The 25,477-nt window shown below is 44.2% G+C and overlaps 1 protein-coding gene across 3 annotated transcripts; it reads right to left on the reverse strand.

Annotated features, from left to right (window-relative positions):
- Positions 1-986: 986 nt before the first annotated feature.
- Positions 987-24,563, reverse strand: rai14 (retinoic acid induced 14). Of its 3 annotated transcripts, XR_003787755.3 has the most exons (22): positions 24,290-24,563; positions 23,207-23,288; positions 13,213-13,343; positions 11,665-11,753; positions 11,511-11,575; positions 10,694-10,751; positions 10,406-10,476; positions 7,929-8,035; positions 7,651-7,832; positions 7,400-7,428; positions 6,976-7,059; positions 6,451-6,540; positions 6,125-6,250; positions 5,686-5,787; positions 4,824-5,531; positions 4,063-4,544; positions 3,763-3,931; positions 3,518-3,685; positions 3,258-3,416; positions 3,098-3,163; positions 2,717-2,946; positions 987-2,629 (listed from the first exon to the last, which is right to left on the reverse strand). XR_003787755.3 is itself a non-coding variant. In XM_029168922.3 (21 exons), exons 2-21 carry the CDS (start codon positions 23,240-23,242, stop codon positions 2,543-2,545), a joined length of 3,009 nt encoding a protein of 1,002 aa, XP_029024755.1. In that variant the 5' UTR covers positions 23,243-23,288; positions 24,290-24,560; the 3' UTR covers positions 987-2,542. The 3 variants fall into 3 exon arrangements, 1 of the variants encoding a protein (XP_029024755.1); XR_003787756.3 differs by lacking the exon at positions 6,976-7,059; XM_029168922.3 differs by lacking the exon at positions 2,717-2,946 and having other exon boundaries at positions 24,290-24,560.
- Between the last annotated feature and the right edge of the window lie 914 nt (positions 24,564-25,477).

Below are 25,477 nucleotides of genomic sequence, written 5' to 3' on the forward strand. Positions count from 1 at the left end.
AATCTTTAAACACGTTTTTGAAAATGTATATAAATTGAGATTTAAAACTTCTCAGTGTTTAACAAATTGTCAAATTGTTTAATTTCGGTGTATAATATATAACAATCCTTGGAACATACAGAAATAAATAAATACTGTACAAATTTGACATTAAAAGAAAACAGTGAAGCTTCACACGTATGAGGACCACAGCACCAGGTCTCTCCACACTGACCCGAGGGCAACGCGCATGGGAACACAAGCTTGACTGTGTGTGTGTGTGTGTGTGTGTGTGTGTGTGTGTGTGTGTGTGTGTGTGTGTGTGTGTGTGTGTGTGTGTGTGTGTGTGTGTGCGTGTGCGTGTGTGTGTGTTTGTGCGCAGAGCAGAGGGCCAGGGCAGGAAACAGAATGGCTGATAAATGAGCCAGACTGGGGTTGGAAGGACATCTTTATGTTTCATTTGGTGATAAGTATTAAATGAATCACAGGCGTCAGACTAATAATCAAATCAAATCTCCAAAACATATAGTATCTACAGTACTGATCAGGCACGTTAGTTCTGATCTGATCATCCTATTGATGAAGCCTTTCCCTGTCAGGCATGCGTAGGTTGAGTAGTTTTCATGAGAAGCTCCTGTTTTAGCGCATGGCACCATCTAGTGGTCATCTGTAACCACTGCGCTTCCACCTTAGACTTGTCTGAGTCTTATAACCACGTTTGGGCTAATTGAATAAAAGCAATATTTTAATGTATGTATGTATATGTATTAAACTGAGCATTTGTAAATCTTCCTGTGTTTGTACACAGTACAACAGTTCGATTTACCGTTATGTTTATAGTAGCTGTGCAGCTCAGCGTTGGGCGTTTGTGGTTGTTGAAGACAGTTTTGAAATGATTGCTCCTGTGTTGTTAAAAAATGTTATGCTAAATATTAATGTTGTAAATATCACTTTACTTACTGTCATATGCGTCTGGATATAAAAATGAAAAACATGAACACACACAATGACGCAATATCTTGAAAATTTATTACTGTGGGCAAAAAAAGCAGTTGGCAAACGAGCTGTTTTTGTCACTACAAAACAATTAGTAAAGAAACAAACACAAAATGTTGTTTCTTACTTTCCCTTTTCCTGTTACAAAAAAAAGTCAAGGCAAAGACAGACACAGAGGAAACAAGCTGATCTCCTATAACCTAAAGGGGTGAGAACAGGCTAAGACTCTACGCACGGTCAAACAAGTGTCAGGCAGTAAATTCTATTGAGTAAAAAATGTACCTGAGTGGAAAAACGCCTGTGGGAACTTCAGTCAGTCAGATCCTAAAGCATTTAATCTGACTGTGGGTAAACAGTACTAGACCTGTGTATGTTAAATAATGCTGAACTGTAACCAGCCGAAGCGTTAATGTGTCAGGGTTTTTATGGCTTAAAACACAGGACGAAGGCAGAGGAGTGTGAAATGAAAATGGGTCAGAAGCCCGAGAACAGATTCAAACACTAAAATCGCAACACTGCAGTGTCAACGTACCTAAAGGTGATACCTAGATATTTTAGAATCTATCAAAAAGACCAAAAACGTTAACAGGACGCTCATTATTTGTTTTTTTGAGTTGTTGACCTGTAGCCAGTAACAAAGACAAACTAAACACATGCACAGAGCAACTAAAACTCTCATTTCGTAACAAGTTAAAAAAAGAAACAATCCTATTGTGCTCATACTGTTTGACATCCGTTACTATTGAAATGTTCTGTTTCATTACAGGACAAATACGATCATACTTGAACATAATAATAGTAAAATGCTCTCATCTATGTGTCTCGACCAAACAGTGCTACGCTTTTCTGGAGGGAGTAAAAGCACAAAACAAGGCCATAAGAAATCCAGCGATCAGTCGTCTTCATTAAAATGCAGCCACTTGGAAAACATAGTAAAACCATTCAGTAAAATACAGTTTTATATATTTTTGCTAATAGGAAAATCGCAGTAGAGTTTAAACAGGATCACAAATTTTCTTCATAGAAGTGAGGTCAAAACTATATTTCATTGATCTTGGGCTGTTTGTTATCGGGGCACAAATAAGTTAGATAGTATCAGGAAAGGGAGGACGACGCTTAGAAGAAATAAAACACTTGTATCAGAAAATAGATACTACTAACAGCAGTGAGTCCAAACGAAACCAACCACGTCAAACTCACTGATTCGTGCACACGCACATGTTTGCATCCACGCGCTTGTTTAACAGCATGTGATTTAGAGATACTGGACTTTTTCTGTGTCGGGTTCAGGCGCACATAAACTGGCCCTTCTGTTTGAACGGCCATATTTTGAACAGTATGTTCATGTTGGACTCCCCAAAACGGCTTGCATCAAAGTGACTTTTAGGTCATAATGAATGAGAATGACGAAGCGACAACACACTGTATGATTGTAAACCCACTCCTCATATTATACTGGGAGGCACTGCGTGATGGCTGTGCTCAGACAGACAGGACGGTGGTGGCAGCAGCAGTTCACTTCAGGTTCATTGACAAGGTGCTTGTGGGAAACCGGGCCCGCTCACGCTCAGCAGGCCTCCTTGGCTTGACTTGGCACCTTGCACATCATAAGGATCTGCTTCAAAGCTTTCTGGACATCCTCATCCATCTGACCCTGGGGGCACAAAGCACAGGTTGGGTCAGAGGGGACGCTCGCCGTCCTGCAGTCAGTCTGTTTCCATCACCTGACTTCTCCACCTACAGTAACCGCTGCCCGTTGCCTCGTTACTCCTCCATTACCCTGCTGCTGGCTGTGCTCTCTGTGCTCAGTTGCCAGATGGTCTTTGAACCTTTGCATTCTTTGCTCTTTAGCCAGTTTCCTTATTGGGCTGCTCTGATCCTGACCTTTTGCTGCTTCGCTTTCCTGCTGCCTCTGTTCTGTTCTGTAACTGCCTGTTTGCCTAAACTACGGAGGGCACGGTCCCTCTTGTACTGGACGGTAGAAAGAATTTCTGAATGTTTAATTTAGAGATGGATATTTTGAAACACAAAAGAATGCTGGATGTGTTGATACCACAAAAGCATCTGCATTCATTAAAAATTGTGGCCCTGGTACAAATGGTACAAAAAGTAATGAATTTACCTGGACAGCATAGAGGAGATGCATCCTGTAGACAGACACGATCTCATGATGCTGCTTCTTTGATTCCTACAAAGAAATCAAAAAAATTAAGTTATATAAAAGAGATCATGAGCCAAATTGATTCAGTGATGTGAAATCATAATGAGTGGCCAACTCTCACAGCTAGCTGGTACTGCAGCTGTTTGACTTGCTGCTGCATCGCCTCCAGCTGCTGGTTCTGCTGCTGTCGCTTGGAGGGGGAACCGGAGCTGTAGGAGAGCTGGGACAGGCTGTTTAAGGCGTCCTTCAGCTTCCCCACCTCTCGGGACAGGTCGTCGATCTGAAGGAGAAGAACGTCAATCATCTGGTTATTTCCCCCAAAACCAACCTACGCTGCAGTAGCAGCACGGCGGCTGCAGCGGCGGCTGCTGTTTAACTCACCCTCTTGTTCTTTTCTCTTTCTGAGGCAACGTGTTCCTCCACCAGCTGTTTGAGCTGACCTACAGCATCCTGGGACTCGGCCAGTCTGGAGGTCAGCGTCTGGCTCTCCTTCTCCTTTGATATCAGGAGCTCCTGCAGCGCTTCGCGTTCTGCACGATTTTCTCGCGCCTGAGAGATAAGATGTGTTGATATTTAAGTGGAGTTTGTTTGTGTCCTTCTTCTTAGTGCGCTCACCCCCCCCTCACCTTCTGCCATGCGTCGGCAGCCTCCAGAGCCATTTCATCCTGCTTCCTGAGGGCCCCCTGGAGCAGCTGCGTCAGGTGGTTCACCTCACCTTCCAGTTGCTCTCGGACAGTCTCGTGCTCCATGCGGGAGACGGAATGGTCTGGGATGACGTCCTTCTCTGCCGCCAGTCTGGTGAAACACACAGAAGAACCCCTGGTGACATCACTCAACCACTAGTTTGAAGCTTTCAAATGAGTTTAATGTGATCAGTCTAATCACTAGCATAGAAGCCTGTCATCGTTTTGCTCTATTTGACTCACCTGCTCTGAAGAGCCTCCATCTGCACGGTCTTCTGGTGTAGCTGCTCCTTCAGGCCGTCTGCCTGGCTTTCCAGCTCTTTGACGGCGTTTCCCAGAGAAGACATGACCTGTGCGTGGTCAGTGAGGGACACGGTGCTCTGTGCCACGGCTTCCGCCTCCTGCTTCAGCACCGAAACCTCCTCCTGAGCAGCTGAGCAGCTCTTCTCCTTCTCGGCCAGCAGCGTCTGCAGCTCCTCCACCCTGCTGCTCAGGGCCTGGACGTTCTGCTGATGCTCCGAGGAGGGAGATGGCGAGCTGTCCTCGGACTGGGCCTCGGCCAGCTGTTTCTGAGCCACGCTCAGTTGACTCTTGGTTTCACTGTAGGAGTGGGACAGTTCGAGCAAGCGGCGCTGCAGCCCGGCAATAACCTCGTTCAGCTCAGTCTTCATGTCTTCAAAGTCTTTGGCTGCAGCTTCAACAGGCACCGTTCCCCTCAGAGCCTCCTGAATAAAAAGTAGAGGTTTGAGTTATTACTAAGTATAAAGGACTTGCAACTTAGCGGTTGCAAGACATTTCATGCATGGGAAAGAATGCAGCAATGAGCTCAGGACCAAACACGTCAAACATCTGCACCTGGCACCTAAGGGTCAAATACTCCCTCCAGACAACTACACACAATTTTAAAGAGATGGGTCAACTAAGCACCTAATTCACCTGCTAAAAACAAAATGTCCCAATAGCATTCAGGATGAAAGACAAACTGTTTTCAGACGTAAATCTACCTGAAGGATCCGGATCTCCTCCTGTGCCTCCCTGTACAGCTCCTCCATCTGCATCATCTCCCGTTCTTTCTCCTCGAGGCTCCGTCTCTCCTCCTCCGTCCTCCTCAGGGCCTCCTCCAGCTGTCTGATTTCCTGAGCTGCTTTCTCTCGCTCAGACCCCGCCTGGAGAAGCCGGTCCGTCAGCTGCTTCACCTCATGTTCAAGTGTTCCTGGTGCATGTCTCTGGACCTCCTCCTTCTCAATGCGCTCGCCTCCCCCTCTTCTTATCTGGGCTCTCAGCTCCTCCACCTCCTCCACAGCTTGGTGGTATCTCTCCTGGGTGTCCGTCAGCTTCGCTTGCAGCTCTGCTAGACTTTCCATCAGCTCTTCCTCCTTTCCTTTCTCCCTCACACACACATCCTCGTCTCTTTCTCTTCCTCCCTCAGGTTTCAGCTGAGCCTGCAGTGAGCGGTTCTCCTTCCTGGTTTCCAGCAGTCTCACCTGAACGCTTTCGAGCGCCTCTCTCAAAAGTCTGATCTCGTCTTTGCTCCCGTCGCTCTTTTCTCTGTCCTGTTTGACAGAACCACTTCTGAAACTGTCTTCCCTTTCCTTCTGGGTTGTGGAGGAGATTGGAGATTCAAATTCATCCTGAGTGGAGTGGAATGAGGAGTTGGAGGCCATGCTGTTTGGACGGCTCGTCTCCTCGTTTTCCTGGAGCGAATGCTGCCTCTGAAGAATATAAGTGAAGTTAGTGGGCTGAAAATTAGGGACACTTTAGTTATTCCAGTTTTAATTCTGCAATATTAATAATCTATGATATGTGATGTGCTTTTGATTGATTTCTTCATGGTGTAGCTACAGTATTAATAAATGAGACAAAAACCTTTAGTTTGCTTGTAAGTTGCTGGTTCTCCAACGTGAGAGCAGCGATCTTGGTTTGCAGAGCAGATACCAGAGCTGCAGATGCTGTAAAGCTGTGTTCAATCTGTCAACACATACATCGACACGCAGAGGCATAAAGCACCGCTGACGACCACTAGCTATCGAGTGAAAAACAAAACGAGTCACGACACGTCTAAAGCTTAACTTAGACCTGCTTCAAGAATGTCACGGTAACGGAGTCTGGGTTTACTGTTAAAGTCAGAGACGGACTCACACAGACTTTTCAAACACATCAAACTTTAAATGGAACACTTTATAAACTGTGATGTGATTTACGCTGACTTATTTTCAAACTAAAGGTCTGACATCATCATTCGTTCACCTTATGCAACAGAAACACATCACTGTAGCATTATGTAGCATTACTCAGTCAGAATCACCTTTGTATCCAGCTCCGGCCCGGTCACCGTCTGCTTCAGGTCCTCAATCGTCTCCAGCAACATGTTTCTCTCCTCATGGAGCTTCTCAACCTCCTCTCTCAGCACATTTCCTCTCACTTCATCTTCCTTTAAAATTAGAAAGGGGAGGAGAAAGGGGAGGCGGAAGAGGAAGGGGGAGACGAGAAAAAGACGGACAGCAGCAATAAATGGAGTGTAAAGGTTAGAGGAAATGAAAGGGCCAAGAAACAATGGGGGAAAATAGCTTAGAGGCTAAGAATTAAGATTTTAGCACAAGCAATTGTATTTCTGTTGACAGATTTTTTTACCTTGTAGCTGAATTTCGTGAGAGTCTCACTTTTGCTTGTTGCAGGGGTCCCTGTAGAGGTATCAACTGAAGGAGAGGAGGGTCCCGAGCTCTGAAGAATGAATTAGCTGATCAGTTTTAGTCAGATTCAGATAAGGACCTTTGTCATGTTCACATTAGAAAGAAACAGCTGCTTTGATGCTTCATTTTTTGTTTGTTAGCGGTGTCGTGAATTCATAATGTCACTTCATTAAAACTGTTCTAATGAAGTGATAAAATTAGTTCTAACCAGCTACATGGTTCATATTATGTTCATAAGTAGATGGTAGATATTTTTAAACAGACTACTCATTTTACAAATTATTAAGCCGCTCAATTCAAAGGAACACTTATTACATCAGTCTGTGATTTTTATTTGTTACATTTTTCAACAGCAATAACTGGTTCATGAGAATCTGATGTGATTTTAGTGTTGCCTTCATTTTTGAGCCCTGTATAAAGCGTCTGATACTGATACAAGCAAACAGGTACAGAGACATGCATTTACCTGCAGTGGGCTAATAGGAGGTGGAGGTGCTTTTCGTTTTTTGGGTGTGATCCGTTCATCACTTAGCTTAGCTACTTGATCATGCTGAAGAGCCAGCGAGAGAGAGGAGAGACGATGAAGAGGGAGGTAAAGTGGGATTCAGTGCTGGTTAGTGAAGAGTGTCGATCATTGAACGCTACACTAAGGCTCAAGTGGAGTTTTTCAACAATGGGGAACATAATTCTTTTTTTACCAAATTTGACACTGTTGTATTAGAAAAGCTGATGCTACTGTGCATGAAGTGAAGCTACAACATAATTTAGCTTGTTTTTCATTATGTAGCATGATGTAGCACTAAAATAGAGTCAGAGTCTTATTAATAAATTCAGATGGTTTAGTCACTTTGATCAACTGTTGTAACAGAAAAGTATTATAAATGTCTTACCTGAGGACCTGGAGACTTTGTATATACGTCTGTAAAAAAGATATCAAACATAAAGCTGAGCAGCCAGTTCAAAGAATGACTAGATTTAATGTAGTAATAGGACTGTCCTCCAGATGGCAGTGTTGACTGTGCTAAAGCTCATTTTTTGCCACCAGGGCTTATTCACCACTTCTATTTTTTGTTGTGGAGGTAAATACATTCAGGTGTTTTGGTTGAGCTCATGGAGGAGTGATCTGTGTCACTGTTTTCACCTGAAACCTGTCTGCTCAGGGCGGCCGTGAGGGCCGCTTTGACCTCTGGCTTGTCTGATAGCTTGGCGTAGTGGAAAACATCATGGCCGTTAGCATCCACTAGTGACGGATCTGCTCGTCGCTGGACCAGAAGCTCAACGACGGATGCAGCATTGGACTCCGCTGCCAGCATCAAGGCTGTCCTGCAACATGATACACACAATAATCTACCAAACATCTGCCCAACACATCTGTTATCAGAGGTTTGATTTTTCTTTCTGTCTTCACTGTGGTCGTACCTGCCGCTGTTGTCAAACGCATTGATTTCGGCACCACAGTCCATCAACGCGGCGCATACGTCAGCGTGAGCGTGTCTGGCTGACAACAACAAGGGGGTGAATCCGTCCTTCAGAACAGACAGACAGACATAGTAAATACTTTATCATCAGAAATGTCTCGTGTGTGTGAGTATATGAAGTTGTCTGTGTGGTGACAAAAGTTTCAGAGTCATGTGAAAAAAGCTGCAAGCGTTTTTTATGAATGAAGAAACAAATTCCTAGCTTAGACTGAAAAGCAAAGTCTGAGCAGAACTGATGATAGATCAGATGGAAAGTCCCTAAAATTATAGATGAACAATTCTAAATGAATGACCTCAGAGGGCTTTAATGCACTAATGCGCTGCATGGGGCAACCAGAGCTGTGCTTCATGCAATGTACATGTCCCACATTTTTCATCAGGATGACAGGTCCCAACCCCAGAGCGTGAGTCTTATTAACCTTGTATTACCTAAGCTAAACCCAAACAGCTGATTGGATCCACCGAGGCTGGAGTACAGCCTGGGAGGCTCTGTTCAGGGCAAGAATGCTGACCTAGCCAAGATTAGGTTAAGAAATACTGGAGTGTGTGTGTGTGTAGGTGTGTGTGCGCAGTGTGAAAAAACAAAACAATGTCAGGTCAAAAACAATGAAATGTCAGCTCAGCTTCGTGTTTTCTATTATAAGGCTGCTGCTGCCACACACCACAGAGAACACAGCCATGTTGTGGGTTCCTCTGAGCTCTGGTAAAGACTTTAACAGCCCCATGTCTGCTCTGCTCATCTGTGATTCGGCTTCACGGTTTCTTTAGAGTCTAAAAGACGTGTTTTCTTTAGGTAAAAGATCAACTGCATGTCTAGAAATGAGTGGGTGCACAGGTGTTTTTTTACTTTTATTTCTTGCCTCTATTTCAAAGGTTAATGCACATGTTGCAGAACAACAGTGATTGATTTCATGATTTTCATGGTAGAATACAACATGTGTAACAGAATCAGCACACGATTGTAAATCTCCTTAACCTTTGCTCATGGTGGCGGCAGTGAGAACACAGCACTACCTGGGACAGATTTGTTCAGAACGAGCCTTTTAAAGCACCTCTCACACCAGCAAAGACTGAAGTGGGTTGTTCTGCACAAACGAGCGCGAGCACTTCACCTCTGAACATCAGGTGAGCTGCCAGCGACGCTTCATCATGTTTATGTCAATGACTTGTCAGCTGTTAACGCATGCACCTCAAATCATTTCAGCTGTTGGCTTCAAAACCTGAGGAACTATGCCAATCAAATGTATCCAGCCCAGTTAGTGTTGAGTCATTACGAATGCATTAGTGCACAGGCGACGGTCCCTGCAGCCTAAACTTAAAGGTTTGAACTCGCTCAATCCAAACACGTGGTTGCTGAAAATGTACACACACATCCATTCGTAACAAAAACAAACTGTCTGTGGATAATATCAAGTACAAGCTTCTTTCATGTAATTGAGAAGTATTTCCCAATAGCAAACAAAAGTGGACTTTTATTACATAGTAAAGTCTCTGTGTCCCTGAGCTAAGTTTACATTTGCTTGATTTTCTATAAACATTCTTTGTCTGACAAATGTAAAAGCTGGCAGATGTTTCTTTGGTTCTTTTAGTATCTTTTTTACACTGTGTGTGTGTGTGTGTGTGTGTGTGTGTGTGTGTGTGTGTGTGTGTGTGTGTGTGTGTGTGTGAGACGCTGATCATGTATAGATGTGTTATAGCCATGATATTCACTCCAGGCTAACAAGCTGGCATGCTGCTGCTGCTGCATCACAGCACACCGACGGCAATGTGTTCCAGATGACTCTGTGGTTCTCCGTCTATATGTCCACTAACAGGAGACAGAACCGCTCAAATGCCTTGCACACATTCGCAGATGACTGTGGTTGGAAAAGTCAATGCTGCTCAGTGAAAGTTATGAGATGTCTCACATATACAGTATAAAACCTAACATTTTAGGGTCACATCATCACCACACTAAAAATGTTGTTTTCGGAAAAACAAAGCATTTTGCTTGAAGAATATATGGTGTAGTGATAAAAACAGTGTCTAACCTGACATCAGCTGGAAAAAGGATGCAATGAACTTAAAGGAGGAAGTGTAACATCCCTGCATCTGCTGTAGGCTATAAGACAGAGGTCTTATGTGGCTAGATATTAAACAAGGGGCAAATTAAATATGCAACATTTTTTATACTCTCCCTTTCTGTGTTCTACTCACACCGCATCCTAGCTGGGTAAAAACCAGAAGCTGCAATGAAGACCACATGTCTGCGGCTTTAGGGCAGTATTCCCACAGCACAATGACCCTCTACCTCACACGCACACACAACAATATTACTGCATGTGTGCAGTCCTTAGTTTGTGTCTGAGCTTGTTCAAGTCTGGCCAAGAATAACACATCTGGAGAAGAAGGTGTGGAAGTAATAATGAAAGTACGTACTGCATCTTTAAGGGCGATGGAGCCCTTCAGTTCACACAGCAGTTGAACGGTCTGGATGTTCCCACTGGCAGCTGAGGATAAATACACACAAATACTATCAGACCATGAGAGAACAGCTTGGTGCTTGGTGTGGTCCAGCTTTGAATTTGGATCTGATTTGCAGCCTGAACAGATTAGGAACAAGAAGTGGAGACTGGATGTGGAGGCACAGGCAGCCCTGTGGCAGCAGAATAAAGTAAAAGTAAGCTAAAGTGATTTAGTCAAGTGTCAGAATGGTGACACACTCACCAGCATGATGCAGGGCAGTCTTTCCGGAACTGTCTGCGATGTCGATGGGACATTTACACTGCAGAAGAAGCACAGCAATGGTTTTCATTTCATGTGGACAAATGCTAAAATTGTACCTGATGATGCCACAAGATGAGTCCAAGTAGTTCTCCAGTATCAGTTACCTGATGTTTTAGTACAGGGTCATTACACAGTCTTGTCAGAAGCTAACGTGGCTGTTTTAGGCACAGGCAAACAGCCCTCTATGGGTTTCCAAATGGTTCTTAGAGAAGCAGCAGAGGTGCTTTGACCAGGCAGATGCTGAGATGCAGCAAACTGTCTGGATAGTTGGGTCAGCAGATCACAGCAGCCGTGTGCTTGTGTCTTCCTGCTTAGAGCTACTAAATTGTGCACACGCACACAATCAGCATATAGAAGCAATGAAGCGGCGTAAATGTCCGGTTGCAGACATCTTGACACAACACTGAGGTCTGTTCACACTTGGTGCCCCGGCTTTCACACCACGCTGCGTCCAAGTAGAAGTCCTGCTGGTGACTAGGTGCGCCGTCTCATATTCTATAGCACATTCTTAAAATATTCCACTAAGCCACAAATACTTCAGGACTATTATATTAAATCAGATACTGTGTGGTATTTTAACTCCACAACACAGTGGGACCATATTGTGAGTCACTGCCAACATAATAATACGTGGCTTGGCAGATTGCAGCAGATCGTTGTAATACAGGCAGTTAGAGCTTCAATTGGGAGCAGCCACCCTAGGATTTAAACTGCTTTAACAAGACAAATCCAAGTGTTTTTACTTCATTCACCTCACCTGAATCAGCTTTTTGCAGCACTCGGTGTGATTGTTTTTAGCAGCCAAATGTAAAGGACTAAGACCTGAAAGAAGAAGTCAGCACAGTGAACTCTATTAAACTTAGTACTGAGAAATACAAACAATAAGGAAAAAAATGTTAATGAAGAAATACCAGCAGCGTCTGTAACCAACAGGTCAGCTCCATGAGCCAAGATGACAGAAAGGCAATCTGTCTGACCACGCGAGGCAGCGACATGGAGACTGTTCACAAAAACAGAGCAAACTAAAATATGAGAAAAAAGGACAAATGCAATACATTTATCAGTTGCAAAAACCTCAATCCTCTGAATGTTCGTGGGACCTAATAATAATATTCCATACTTGTCCAATTAACCTTAACATCCAGATTAAATAAAAGAAATTAAAGGTATAATAGTAAAAATTTTTCATAAATGATGCTCTAAAATCAGTTTTTAAACAAAGTGTAAAAACAGTCCTTAGTAGATTTAGAGAATGTGTAGGTCAAGGCCTTAGCTTAGATGTAGTGGCTTCCTGGAGTTACACTTATAGGAAATATAGGAAAAGTAATATTTCATGTTGTAGCAGCATTCTACAGTATGTAACTACAATTCAGTGAATTCTATCAGGACCGTGTCAGGGTTATTTGTAGTGACCAGAGCACAAGAGCTAAAGTGTGTAAAGTGTGCAGGAATGTCATGATTCAAAATGACCTTGCATGCAAAAATACAACCTCTGTGTGTGTCTGCGTGTGTATGTGTGTGTATGTATGTGTGTATGTATGTGTGTATGTATGTGTGCGTGCAGCAGGCAATCAATACAACCCTTTCCAGCTCGGCAAGCAGATTGAAAAAGAAAAAAAAAAGCTTGCTGCACATGCCCAGTCTCCCCTCAGTGTGTGGGCAGAATACACACACAGACGTGCACACTCACAACGATGCCCACATGCCTTTCAATCAGGTTTTATCACCATAGAGATACTGTGGACTCCTCCTTTGTGCGATCTAAAAACATGGGCGCATTACTACCCCACAGCACCGCATTCATCAGGCTGAGTACGCATGTCTCTGTGGTTCTCTGTGTGCTTCTGTGGAGAAAAGGTCAAGGATGTGAACTTGTACGGGATGGAAAAAAAACGCCTGCGTGTTAGTGTGACCACGTGAAAATCAGCACTTTTGTTCCCCTCGGCGTTGGTTCCTGTGCTTTGATGTGTGAGGTCAGTGGGGGTCAGATATTAACACTGAGCCCCTGTGTTATCAACACTGCATGTCAGCAGCGCTGAAGCAATGGTTCCAAAATGTTCACCTTTCAGGAACTCAGGGAAGAAATCTGTATTTTTAGTTTGGTCATTCATATTTAACAATGCACTGCAGAGCATAAAAGTGGTTTCCTATTAAAACACCCAAGGCTGGAAGAGGTTCCCTGAAATTTAATAGGAACAACAAAATCTCAAGCCAACAATGTCTTATCAGAGATTGACATTATCATGTAATATTAGTTCCAGATAGCGCTGAAATAGCTGCACTTGCTTGTACTTGTTAGAAGAATCCAGCAGCAAAACCAAGCGCTTGACATTTTATTGTTCTCTGAGTTGGCAGCGTGGCCACCGTGAATCATCGCGTCTGGCAGTGGGCTCAAGCAACATTTGGAGAGAGCTGTGTCATTTTTTTGTGTTTGTTTAGGTAAGTGGGACTTTGCTTACGCTGATTTGCCCTCGCTGTCCAGCTTTACAGCACTGGAGCCTTTCTTGGCCAGAAGCGACGCCACCTTCTCCGCCTCGCCGTGCTCCACCGCAGCCAGCAGGCGCTCATCGTTCTTGTTCCACTCGTTAACCTGAGGCAGTGGGAGATAGAAAGAAATATATCAGGAATTTCAGATGAAATAGCTCAAAACCACCATCACCTCTATAAATAAACTTCCTCCAGAGCGCTGGATACTGACTTTTAATTGTAGGATAATGTGTTCCATCAATCATTCACCTTCTCTCTAAAAGCGATGTGTACATTCCAACAGTGACGTGCTGTTTTCAGACATTAGCAAATCCGTCTCGGCGGCCAAAATGGCTGAGATGTCCTAAATCCGAGCGATGTTGCTCAGAGGAAGAGAATGTCTTCTTGGCTCCTTTTTAGCCTACACAACACATTGGTGTCCATATGTGAATGCACACAAACACACTCCAGTGTGGACGTGCACCGACACACACGCACAAACCAAATGGCCCCACATTTGTCCTGCTGCCAGGCAATTCAGATAGGGACGTCAGCTATTGGAAAGCCTCAGGCATGACCTCATACCTTCAGTGCTCACCTCTGGCCTTTAACACAACATCTAAACACACTTACAAGAAATGGATGTGTTGTGCAGCACTATATAAGATTTGACCTCATAGCCTACTGACCTGCATGTGATAAGGCGCTGAACTCCCTGACTCCACACTTGCACGGCGAACTGTACCCTATTTTAGACCAGCGGTGATCCAACATAGGGCTATGCTGTATAAATAGCCTCTGTGGCAGACACCCAGATGCAATCACTGCAATACATTTTGCACAGCTGGTGGAAAAGTGCAGGGCTATAAAAATCCCCTCAGTCACTGTAACAGCTAGAATGACCACTGAGCTCTGCAAGCGAAGCGCCTTTTAAGACAAGTGTGAAAATAAAATATAACTATTACAATAATGAGAGTCAAAAAGAATCATTGCTTATGCGAATACGTATAACTGTGTAAAGCTGAAAGAGTTGAGATGACTTTTCACACAGTAAAATAGTTTCTGTACAAAAACAGGCTGTGTGTAAGTTGTGTTGTTCAGGTGAAGGGTGAAAGTGGAACAGAGTCTGAGAATGTGTATCTGTCACTATGATTAGTGAGCAGTGAAACGTTACACAGTAATAGCGGGAGCACGCTGACATATCCCATATGGTGCAGTGGTTGCCGGCCTTGTTTTCACTGAGACATTCAAATGCTAAAAACAAGATAAGAGAACCGGAAAAAGACGGATCAGTAAAAGCAGGAATGAAAAGTCCCCGTGAAGCCGATGCACGTCTTGATCTAAAGGGAAGTGAGTGTAAAAACAACTGTAGAAGGCTTCGTTTACATTATGCAGCACATTTAATTGAAAGTGAAGCACTGGCAGCGGGGTCCTTATCTTGTTATGTGGACATCAGGAAGGGTGGAACGTAATGGGTGAGGAAACTACAGTCCAGGCTTCTACTTGAGTAGAAGTAGAAGTTAGTGCCCTCATGCTTTTTTCAATTGATAATAGTTGAGGAGTTCTTATTTTCCCAGTGTTGCTGCTGGTGGTCAGTTAGACAAACTAACTGCTTGGTTTAGCATTTAACGCTACACTAACTTAAAGGAAGCTGTCTGTCCAAAAGGTATGCGGCTGACGTCAGCACCCAGTGCTTCTGTCATGAGCGCCTTAGCGAGAACTGCACATGAGACAAAACCGCACTGGACTTTGAACCCCGAGCGGCACAAATACCTCCCACCAGCACTGGTGCAAGGAATTGTGGTGCACTGTGTAGCATGTTCCTGCCTAATGGTCTCTGTGATGTTAATAGGCTAAGCAAAAAATGAAGGGCCATCACAATGAGGCAGCGTGACACAGATAGCCTTCCACTGCATTGTAATGGACAGGTTTAAGTGGAGCGGAATGCGCTGCTCCAGTTCTGGCCGCATACGTGACTGCTGTTATCGCAGGGAGCCTGATAAAAGAATCATGGGGCGGCAGAGATTTTGCTAAATCGGCGAGGGCCTTGGCTCCAGCAGCAGTGATGGAAGAAAGTGTTGGGGAGTTGGTCCTAGTTTCCTAGTTCTCCATTGTCTTCAGGGTTTGGAGATCAACTAGTAGTTTGATGGTGTCACTTTGGCAGCAAGCAAATGAACTGTGAATTAAAAACAGATGTGAAAGTCTTTGGACAATATCTGCTTGTACTGAATACTGTGGGTTTAGCTTGTACAGTATTAGGTTTTACTGATAGAAGTCATAGGGTATTAATCCTGACTATAAGCCAATAAAGACCAGCGTTCCTCTGCGTGTTGCAGCAGAAAGTGAAATGGATCCCTGCTGCTCGCCTGGTTCCAGTTCTGTTTCCTTGACTGCCCCGTCCTGCTGCTTCTCCTGTTGGGTTTCCTCCTTTGTTTCTTGCCCTGCGATAAGTGTGTTTACAGTGGGATCAGGGTGTGGACAGTGTTTGTTCCCGCTCCATCCTTAGCTGGACACTCATTAAGACACACAGAATGTTTAGTGATAACACTAAGTGTTTCCTGTTTGTGCAGGCCTGAGGCTAGCGGCGAGGGCCACCAGAGCAACAACCCCAAGTGTGAAGGGAAAGAAGAGGACGGACGGAATCAGAGGCATCAATCAAATGCCTTGTCGTGAAATTAGGGGTTTGACATGAACTTTTATGTCCTGCTGCTAAATATGTGGAGCAAAAAGTAGGTCAAACAGGAGGTGAGACACTCTGACAACAGGGGTTTAGCTCAAAGGGAAGAAGAGACGCAGACGAAGGGCAGTCAGGAAGTAAAGGATGTGATGGAGGCGTGAACAATTTAAAAAAAAAAAGGAAAAGCATGAAGGAAAGACCAAGAATGACACATCTACAATATCTGTGCCCTTTGATCAGCAGTGGCTCTTAACTTCAAACCCCTTATCTGCAACAAAGCAGACGCTCAAATGTCCTCAAACAATACATCCTTTCTCTGCGGCCACAGCTGAAACCGCTTACTGCCCTCTGGAGCACAAACACACATCAGCACAAGCAGTACACACACACACACAATAGTTTACTAGAGTCTGAAACTAAAACCAGAATAAAAGAGTTTAGGGGACGGAACTGTTAAACAAAAAGCAGATGGAAGCTGTCATAATAAAACATCTGCAAAATACATTTAAATAATGGAACTCATTTACGTTATAATCAACATTTTTTCATCCTCCAACTTTGTTTTACATTCACTGCACGTTTACTGGAAACGAATAATTAAATGAATAAACATGAGTTTGAGCAATGCACGTAAGCCCAGCTAATACCACAGTTAAAAGAATACCTCACCAAATTCTCTATCAGCAGCAGCTAATGTGACTTTAAGCGGATTGTGTTGGGTAAACTCACTCAAGGCTTTCCAGAGAGGGAATAATATGTAAAACATGTCATCCATCAGCCTCCATGTGGCCTTTGCTCTCTTCTCTTTGCTTTAGCTTTGCTCCTTGAACAACTCTGATAAATCAACCTCTACTCAAAACACTGGCCTCTGCAATTACCTCTCATCTTAGTGCTTTCCTTGTGCCCCTCACATAAAACCCTTAACAGCTAAAGTAGGAGTATCAGGCCACCCTGACTCTGGAAATCAAACCTATTGTCCCATTAGCTGCTCCCACTCCTTGAATTATTCTCTATTCTAAGGCTGATGCAAAAGTTCAACGTGGGACATTTAAGGGTGCGAGACGACGTTTAGTAAAAAAAATAGCCTTGTGCAGCACTTCCTCCTGACACAAATAGCTTTTCCTGCCCTATAAATAAACACACTGGACTGGGGCAGCAACCAGCCTCATTATGCTCAATGGAGTGAAGCAAAAATACACGGTGTCACTCACTTGTCAGCCTGTTCAAAGGCACTCACACATACACACAATAGACAAAACATCAGTTGCACAGCCTTAACAACCACTGGCTTGAGCTCCAAACCAAACGTAGTCAACAATCCTGACACCAGGAAGACGGTTCCTCTCACAGTTCTACTTTAACGTACGCATAAAGTGTCATCAGACGGAACTAAAAACGCCTCGTAAACATTCTCCAGCGAAAACAGTTCTCGGAAGTGAAGCGCAAATGCAGCAGTGCGATGCCAGAGGTCCGTCGTGGAGGAACGTTCTCATGGTTTCAGAGAACCTGAGTCCAACCCTCCCTCCATCCATCTCCCAGCATTAATATTGTTCTACGTGTTCAGAGCGGGCCAAGCTAAACAAGCGTCTGAACCAAACTGGGGTTTGGAGCCCGACTGTTCGTCACACGCAGAACATGTTTCTCTCCTTGTTTCCTGTAATCCTGACTTTCTCCTTCTTTACACAACATTCTTCATCTGTGTCTCCGCTCTCGTTTTTCTTTACGACGCCTTCGCCTCATCTGCTGAGCCTTCATCACTCACCTTGTCTGCTTCCCTCAGTATTTCTGGTCCTTCCATACAGTAATTACCAGGTCTTAGCTGCATTTTCCACCACTGCTTCATCTACATGCGCTTGTAAAACATCTATATTAAAACAAATACTGTACATTCACAAAGTAGTATGGCCACGTATGTCAGCAGGCAGCCGACAAACACACACCCACAGTGTAATGAGCATGCAAACACATGCAGACACCAGGACCACTCCCTCCTGCTTCATGTGTTTGCTGATGAACAAGTTTCCCGGCTGTTTTCTCTCATGTACAGAGCTGATAAGGTCTATAGACATCCCATGGCGGTTCCTGCTTAAATTGGATCAGTGCGTGAAGAGGACCAAGGCCACTGGCTCTGGCTTTCTTTTAAACAAACCTAATTTAAGACTGCATTTTTTATCATATAGGGGAAACCTTGGGGTTCTGAGCACAATAGCTGGTTCTCGTGAATGAAACAAGGCTTAATCTTGAGCCACTTCCTTAAAAGAACCTCTACTTATGATGACTGTTGTAATACCACTGAATGCACCACATTAAGCTGTTTAGAAGCTGTTATTTAACAATCAAAATGTATTTTCAACCAGGAGCCCTGTAATTTCATACAGTCCCAACATGATTACAAGGCAGAGTAGAAGGCTGTGGCCTTAAGCAATAGCAAATAATAGTTAAATAGGACTTAGTTAGATAGTTAATAGTAAAATGCATGTCATGATGATGTAGGAAACCTGAGCCCTGCTAATGTTTGTACAATGTGAATAACAAACAAACACACACACACACACACACACACACACACACACACACACACACACACACACACACACACACACACACACACACACACACACACACACACACACATCCAGATTAATGCTGGGCAGTGTGAGGTTTTACTCTGACACCCAGGCAGAATCAATGTCTGACTGGGTCAAACCAAACGGTGGCGTGTGGAGACTCTAGCCTTCGTAGAGATACAACATAACCAAAGTCAGTCTTTTATTTTGTAGAAGCACCGGGTTCCAGCTTTAATGGAAAACACAGAGTTTAACATTTTTGTCTAATAGCTGTATTTTCCTTGGTTTGTTAAGAAGCCAAGAAAATTTAATGCCCTAATGTCCTCAACCACAAACAGCACAACACATTTTTTAAGATGTTTTCAGATGACCAGCATGTGATTCTGTTTGCAGCGCTGCTCCACTGATACAGCAGAAATAGCTTTATAGTTCCTAATAGGAGGATAATTCTGTGTAAACACGGCCATCCCTGCAATGTTTACACCACTAAACTCAGCATCCACACATCTACACACTGTAAAGGTGTCAGACAATACAGAAATACAGCAAATGTACAGTTTAGGCTACAAAGCCATGTAGCCGGGTTGAAGAAACAGTCATAAAACAACTGTGCAGAGTGAGAGGAGACAGCTTAATCCACACTTCAATTAGACGCTCAGACTGGATGATAAGGGGTGTGTGTGTGTGTGTGTGTGTGTGTGTGTGTGTGTGTGTGTGTGTCCTCTGCACATATGCTCAACACTGGTTTGTGAAAGTGTGTGTATCTGTGTGTTCATGTGAGTGTGTGTGTGTGTGTGTGTGTGTGTGTGTGTGTGTGTGTGTGTGTGTGTGTGTGTGTGTGTGTGTGTGTGTGTGTGTGTGTGTGTGTGTGTGTGTGTGTGAAAGCTCTAATCCTGCTTAGTCTAGCAGCTGGGGGAGCAGGTTTAAGTAGTGTTACAGTATGAGGTTGGGTGAGGGTTTAATTCTAGTCTCACTGTCTACAATAGAAAAAAACAGATAATAACCAAGAAAACTGAGCTTATGCACGTATGTTTGTCCATAAACATACAACAGCTACGTAATATGCGCTGAGAATAAGATAATAGTCTGAACAAATGAACCCTGGTGGACCAGCTCTGCTCTAACAGAAGTTCTCAGGGGTGATTCACACCAAAGGGTTCATTAAGATGTTTGCATGAAGTTTGAATTACTTCACCCTGTTACCTTTGTTACATATATCAGTAATGACGCTGATACAAATATGCTATGTGCAAATTGCATCCACCGATTATCTATAGCACTTATCCTGTGGAGAGTCGTGGGGGGTTGGAGCTGGTCCCAGCTGTCACTGGGCGACGAGTAGACCTCCTAGACAGGCCGCCAGCCTATCGCAGGGCTGACGCACACAAACAGACAACTCAGCACACAAATGATTCAGGAAACCTGAGTCTCCAAAGGAAACCCGCAGAGCTACAGGGAGTCGATCCAAACTCGGAAGGCTCAAACCGGGAGGCGGACGCGCTAATCGCTGCAGCGCCACGAACCTTGTTATCTCAGTTTAATCCAAGTGAAAACCAATCAACCAAACCGCCATCTTCCTCAATCAAATTTAGTTTGAACTACTTTAAACTAATTAGAATAATAAGTGTCATTTACAACCTTTCATTAACTGATCTCATCAACCATTTCACGGTGGTGGAATTCAAATTCAGTAAAACACAGCTCCCATTTCTGACTGTTCAGACATGGCAGAAGCAGAACGCCTGCCATTCTCTCTGTGGCGCTTCGCCAAAGCTTTTCCCAGAAAAAGCTGCTCTTAAAACACTCCTCACACCCACACACAAACACACGGAGACCTTCGTTGGGAAATGATCCGCAAACAAATCACAGAACATCCACGCTGGATTCCACAGACACATTCGGGCAGGCACAGACAAACAGAAACGGCACCAGTCCACAATCCAGGCGGAGTCTCAGACAAACGCTTACAAGAATCCCTCTGATTCACTTTGACCTTGCATAATTACACACCTAGGCTCTAGTCTGAAAATGCACCACTGGCGTTGCTCTCTATTAGGCACAAATGCAGATTTTTGGAATGTGAATGTCTGTTCACATTAAATCAGTCATGACAATCCCAGCACAGAAAACCACCCAGTTATTAGCACTGCTGTATAATGTGTGAGAAAATCACACATTACGTGTCCTCTCAGGTGTCCTCGATGCAGCATTAATACTGTTGTGTGAGCACCTACTGTGTAGGTGGCGTTTTTCACACCACCTACCCTTCTAGTGCCTTCCACTGTGCTGCAGTTGAGGATGCTGATCTCCTTAACGCGAGGACAAATTCTGCTAAGTCAGCGTGAATGGACTGTAGTGTGTATGGTATTCCTGATTCCTCACAACAATTTTTTGTTAATTACAGACATCATCCTCAAAATTCAAACGAGTGCAAAACCGCTGTCACGTTGAAGGGGATGCGTGGTTCCCCCCGTGAAGAATGGAGGAGGTGTGAAAGTGTGGGAGTATTTTGCTGCTGATACTGTTGTAATTTATTCAGAATTCGAGGAGCACTCAACCAACAACCCCCCCCGGTTTACATTTCTTGAGGCCATTATATGTCTGTCCACAGGACAGAGACTGACAACGCGCTTCCAGTGATGGAGCGCTTCGTCAGACATCCTGGCCTCCACCCAGCTGAGAAGGAGTGATGTGCCAACACCAGCAAGCTCAGATCAAAGGTGCTCGCATTTCTATTTGTTATTCTTTAGCTTGAATTTCAAAAAAATTGAAACGAACCAAATAGCAAAAAAGTTCTTGCATTTAGCACCGAGCAAAAACAAATCCTGGTCTCCTTCCAGTTGTTTAACATGTCTGCCTTATTCATGTCTCATGCCCTGGCTGTCTGTGTATCCAGCTCAGTGGGCCGGAGGAGGATCCTGGAGGAGCAGCATTCACTAAAGGTTTTACACTAAAACCCACATTCCATTACACATGATCTGGGAATGTCCTAACATCATTAAACAAAGCTATTTATAAAAGCATTACATTTCAGTTATTTTGTTAAAACCAAGCTGTTTTTCGGGGGGGTCACATTCCTGAGTAATCGGTCACTCACACAAGCTAAAATAGAACCAAGAGATATTTTCTTTCTATTTAAAACGCTTCAGTGGTTTAATAAAGAGCAGAGCGATTCCTTTGGTTTCAGACGATAAACTGGCCTGTGTGCATTCTTTAATATGCTCAATCAGTTTAACCTGCGAGGGTTGTGTTCACCACTTATAATTATTCATGGGAAACCGGTACGTCAGCCACAACTGCAGTCAGCTCCCAGCGCTTCCGTTTCCAAATGCAAACAAAATAACAAACACGACAACAAACCGAGACGCCATCAGACGTCCGAGCAGTCGCACCGTGGGCGTGAGGTCTGTGAAGGCGCGCGTGACTGCAAATGGCTCCGCCGTGTTTCTAAGCAACATCCACATCCACAGCGCTTCCCTCTCCTCTCGCACGCCGCCTACGACTGACTATTTGTGTGAGGTTGAGCATTTCACTCCAGAACCATCCGTATCATACAACTCATGACTCTTAGCGCAACGGCAGAGTCGATGTCAGAGTTGAAAACTCACGGCGAGGTTCCATTTCATTCACCTTTGTCACCTTGCAGTCCAGATGCTGGACTCAACATTTTCTACAACAACGAACAATTTTACACTTCCACATAGTTGATGGCATTTGCAATAATTTACTAATATTAAAACCCCCGTCTGTTAAAAATAAAGCCCACACTGGGAAATGTGGGGTTTCCCACAGAGGTCTCCATCCTGCTCAGACACATATTCATAACCTAATACAAACTGTCTATATAGACTGAGTGTCTCATTCAGTCACCATTCGTCATTCCATTTGCCAGCAGACACTCCCTCATCTCCTCTCCCATTGGCCCAGCACCCCTCCACACTCTTCCTGCCTGTGTCATTACGGTCACTGGGACAACAGATGAATCAGACGCTGTGGAGACGCCTCACTTCCCGTGAGTGTGTGACCAAATGAATGACTGCGTCGATGTGCAGAGGTCGCTCCCTAAATGCTGGTTCCCAGTCGGAGGGATCGAATACTTGTGGTGTTTGTGAATCAAAAACAATTTACATTTTATTCTATAGTGACATTCCCAAGTGAGTCACCATGAACAGTGCACGCTCTCTGTATGAAAGCCTGCTATCGCCACAAATCATGTCCTCTCAACCTCCTGACCCTGGTCTGGGTCCTACATTTCTGAAGACACCCACAATTAGAGCTGACAAGTTGTCATTTGAAGTCGAGCCTGGCATAGTTTTTGCTTTCAAACGGAGCCTCCTAAAGGACAACACAGACTTTATCATTATCATGTATTTATTTAGATTTTCAAAGCTGTTTATTTCTTCTTATGTAACTGAATACCAGCAGGACATGGACTGCTGCCGACCCCGAAGTCAAACAAAAAAACCTGCCACGAATCATCTGCAGTTGCTTGACCCACACAGACACACACACACACACACACACACACACAGACAGACACACACAAACACACACACACACACACACACAGACACACACACACAGACAGACACACACAAACACACACACACACACACACACACACACACACACACACACACACACAGACACACACACACACACACACACACACAGACACTGACTCAGCCATGCAGTCACACACACATGTACCCACTTTACATGAACATGTGTTACAGTACTTACATCGGTTTTCCTAAACTTGGCTTTGAGGCTCTTCATGTTCAGTCCGGTCCATGCAGTCACTCACTCAATCACTCGGTCGAAGCTGCGGAGCAAGAAACACAAAGCGCAGATGTTTGAACTCAACCTCCTGTGACTTGGTGTTTCTGAAAAGCTAAACTACGCGGCTTATTGGGTATTATGTGTAAACACATACTACATAGTTAAGAGCATGTTGTGGAAATGGAACAAACACATGCAAAGCAGATTGAAAGCTGTTGCTAGAAATTGTATCCGGCTTTGTATTGTTTCCTATAAGGATGTTTTAAATCACCACAAGCCCTCGGGACGTCTGGCGACTGTGTGTTTGCACCTCAACCACCTCAAGCAGTTTCAGTGTTTCTTGGCCTAAATAAGCTTCTCTACGATTTGCCCGCGGAGTGTGTTGGTTGAGCTTCACCGGTGAAATTGGGCGAGTAATGTATGTGATTATTATGACAAGGCTCCTGTGCGAGCGCTTGTATTTCAGCCGAAGGCTTGGTGCGAGTGAGTGAGTTTCTTTTATTCTTACATAGGAACAACTACATACAACGATGTATTACATATAATGTTATAGCTGGTGGCGCTGCCTTTGTCTCATGGGAGATATATTATTATTATTATATACTTTTGAGAAAAGCCAGATGACGTTTACTGTGTATTAGTGGTGTGTGGATGGCAGTGATTTGAAAAGGAACTCACTTACTTACATTTCTATAAATATGTAAATCAAATGTCCTTTAACCTGACTTCCTTTTAGTTTCTACTTCTCTGCTGCCAAAGCCCGAGTTATAACGTGAAAGCAGCGACCAGCTCCGCCTGCGCTTCATCCACCGGTTTAATTCACACAGAGAGGTTCTGAGCGGCTCTAACCTGCGAACAGCCCCGGGAGAAGCCCCCAAAAAACGCGGTTCGCCGCGCGGAACCGCAGCGGGTCAAACTGGACGCTCGGTATCAAACAGCAAACACCGGAGCGGCCGGTTTAACGCGAGGCTCGCCCGGTGGTGAGGAGTAATTAGTAGTGCGTGTATCGTAACATGATGTGAAATCACCGGACACTGAACTCACCGTGTCGGAGCCGCGGGACGGTCGAACGCGTAAAAGATCCAGAGTCGCCGTCCACTGCTGGGAGCGGAGCCGAACCGAGCCGCTGGGCGAACGGCGTCGTCGCGCCGAGGTCCGGCGGGAGGATGCGAAAAGAGGACTAGGCAGAAAACGGCGCCCGCAGCCGCCGCTCGCGTGCATTAAAAGTTGAGCTGCTCGCCGACTGCCGCCGTCTCTCGGTCGAAACTCTCAACGGCTGCCTGCCGGTTTGGGAAAGTGACGTCACTCCCCCAGCGCTCTCGTGACTGCAACGAGCGAGCCCTCTTCTGTCCTCCATTGTGCCCCATTCACGTTCTGGATAAAGGGACAATTCCCACAAAATCGCACTCGCAGCCAACGTGGAGTTCGTTAAAGTTGCACACCGCTGTGTTAATGAGGGACAGGTTAAACTTTCATTTTTATAAAGTTAAGCATTACTGTTCTCATCTTGAGACTCGGTTTGTTTGTTTGTTTGTTTGTTTGGTTGGTTATTTATTTGTAAACCTTGCTTTTCATTTGCGCTTCTTTTACATTTATTGGCCATCACAATGTAGAACGTGTGCTTTACTGCAAAACACTGCTTATGTGTATCTGATAAAGTGGGCAAGGTGTATTTGATTAAAGGGTTAGTCCAATAACTTCATGTGGTGCAAACTCCAAAGGAATCCATTTAACAAAGTCTTGTGCTGAGATAACCTGAATGCTATTACCCATCATGCCAGCACAGTCTTGACATAGCTCATCCACATCCACATAAGGCATTAATTATTTTAATTGGCCATCTGGTGCTGCCAGCTCTGTGTTATCTCCTCTTAATAGAAAACCAGTGAGTTTTATAGTGTGAACATTTCTGTGTAAACAGTCATGGAAAAAAGAAGAAAAAATGGGTGAAATGATGATACAGTTAAACAGATGACTGCGCTGTGGTGAGTCTGAATTTTGACTCATCGACGGTTACGGCTCTAGTTTGTGAAGGGAATGTTGGCAGCGATGTTTCAGTAAATAGCATTACAGTGACATCTAGTGGAGTATTTGTTTACCAACATCGTTTTTATTTTATTTTTTTTTAAATGATGCTGCTATGCTACTATGCAACTATTACTGTATGTTTAGAAGAGTTGTTTTTTATATAAATATGCCACAAAAATATATTTAAGTAGATATAAGATATAA

Source organism: Betta splendens, chromosome 12, assembly GCF_900634795.4.
Source record: "Betta splendens chromosome 12, fBetSpl5.4, whole genome shotgun sequence".
Classification (NCBI taxonomy): domain Eukaryota; kingdom Metazoa; phylum Chordata; class Actinopteri; order Anabantiformes; family Osphronemidae; genus Betta; species Betta splendens.

Bases quoted from the DNA above. Each gene is read 5' to 3' on its own strand.
- rai14 (XM_029168922.3), bottom strand. From the start codon at position 23,242: ATGAAGAGCCTCAAAGCCAAGTTTAGGAAAACCGAT. The intron at 10,752-11,510 runs GTGAGGTGAATG...CTTCTTCTGCAG, and splicing joins GCTGCAAAAAGCTGATTCAG to TGTAAATGTCCCATCGACAT. The intron at 8,036-10,405 runs GTACGTACTTTC...TCTGTTCTGAAG, and splicing joins CCATCGCCCTTAAAGATGCA to GACGGATTCACCCCCTTGTT.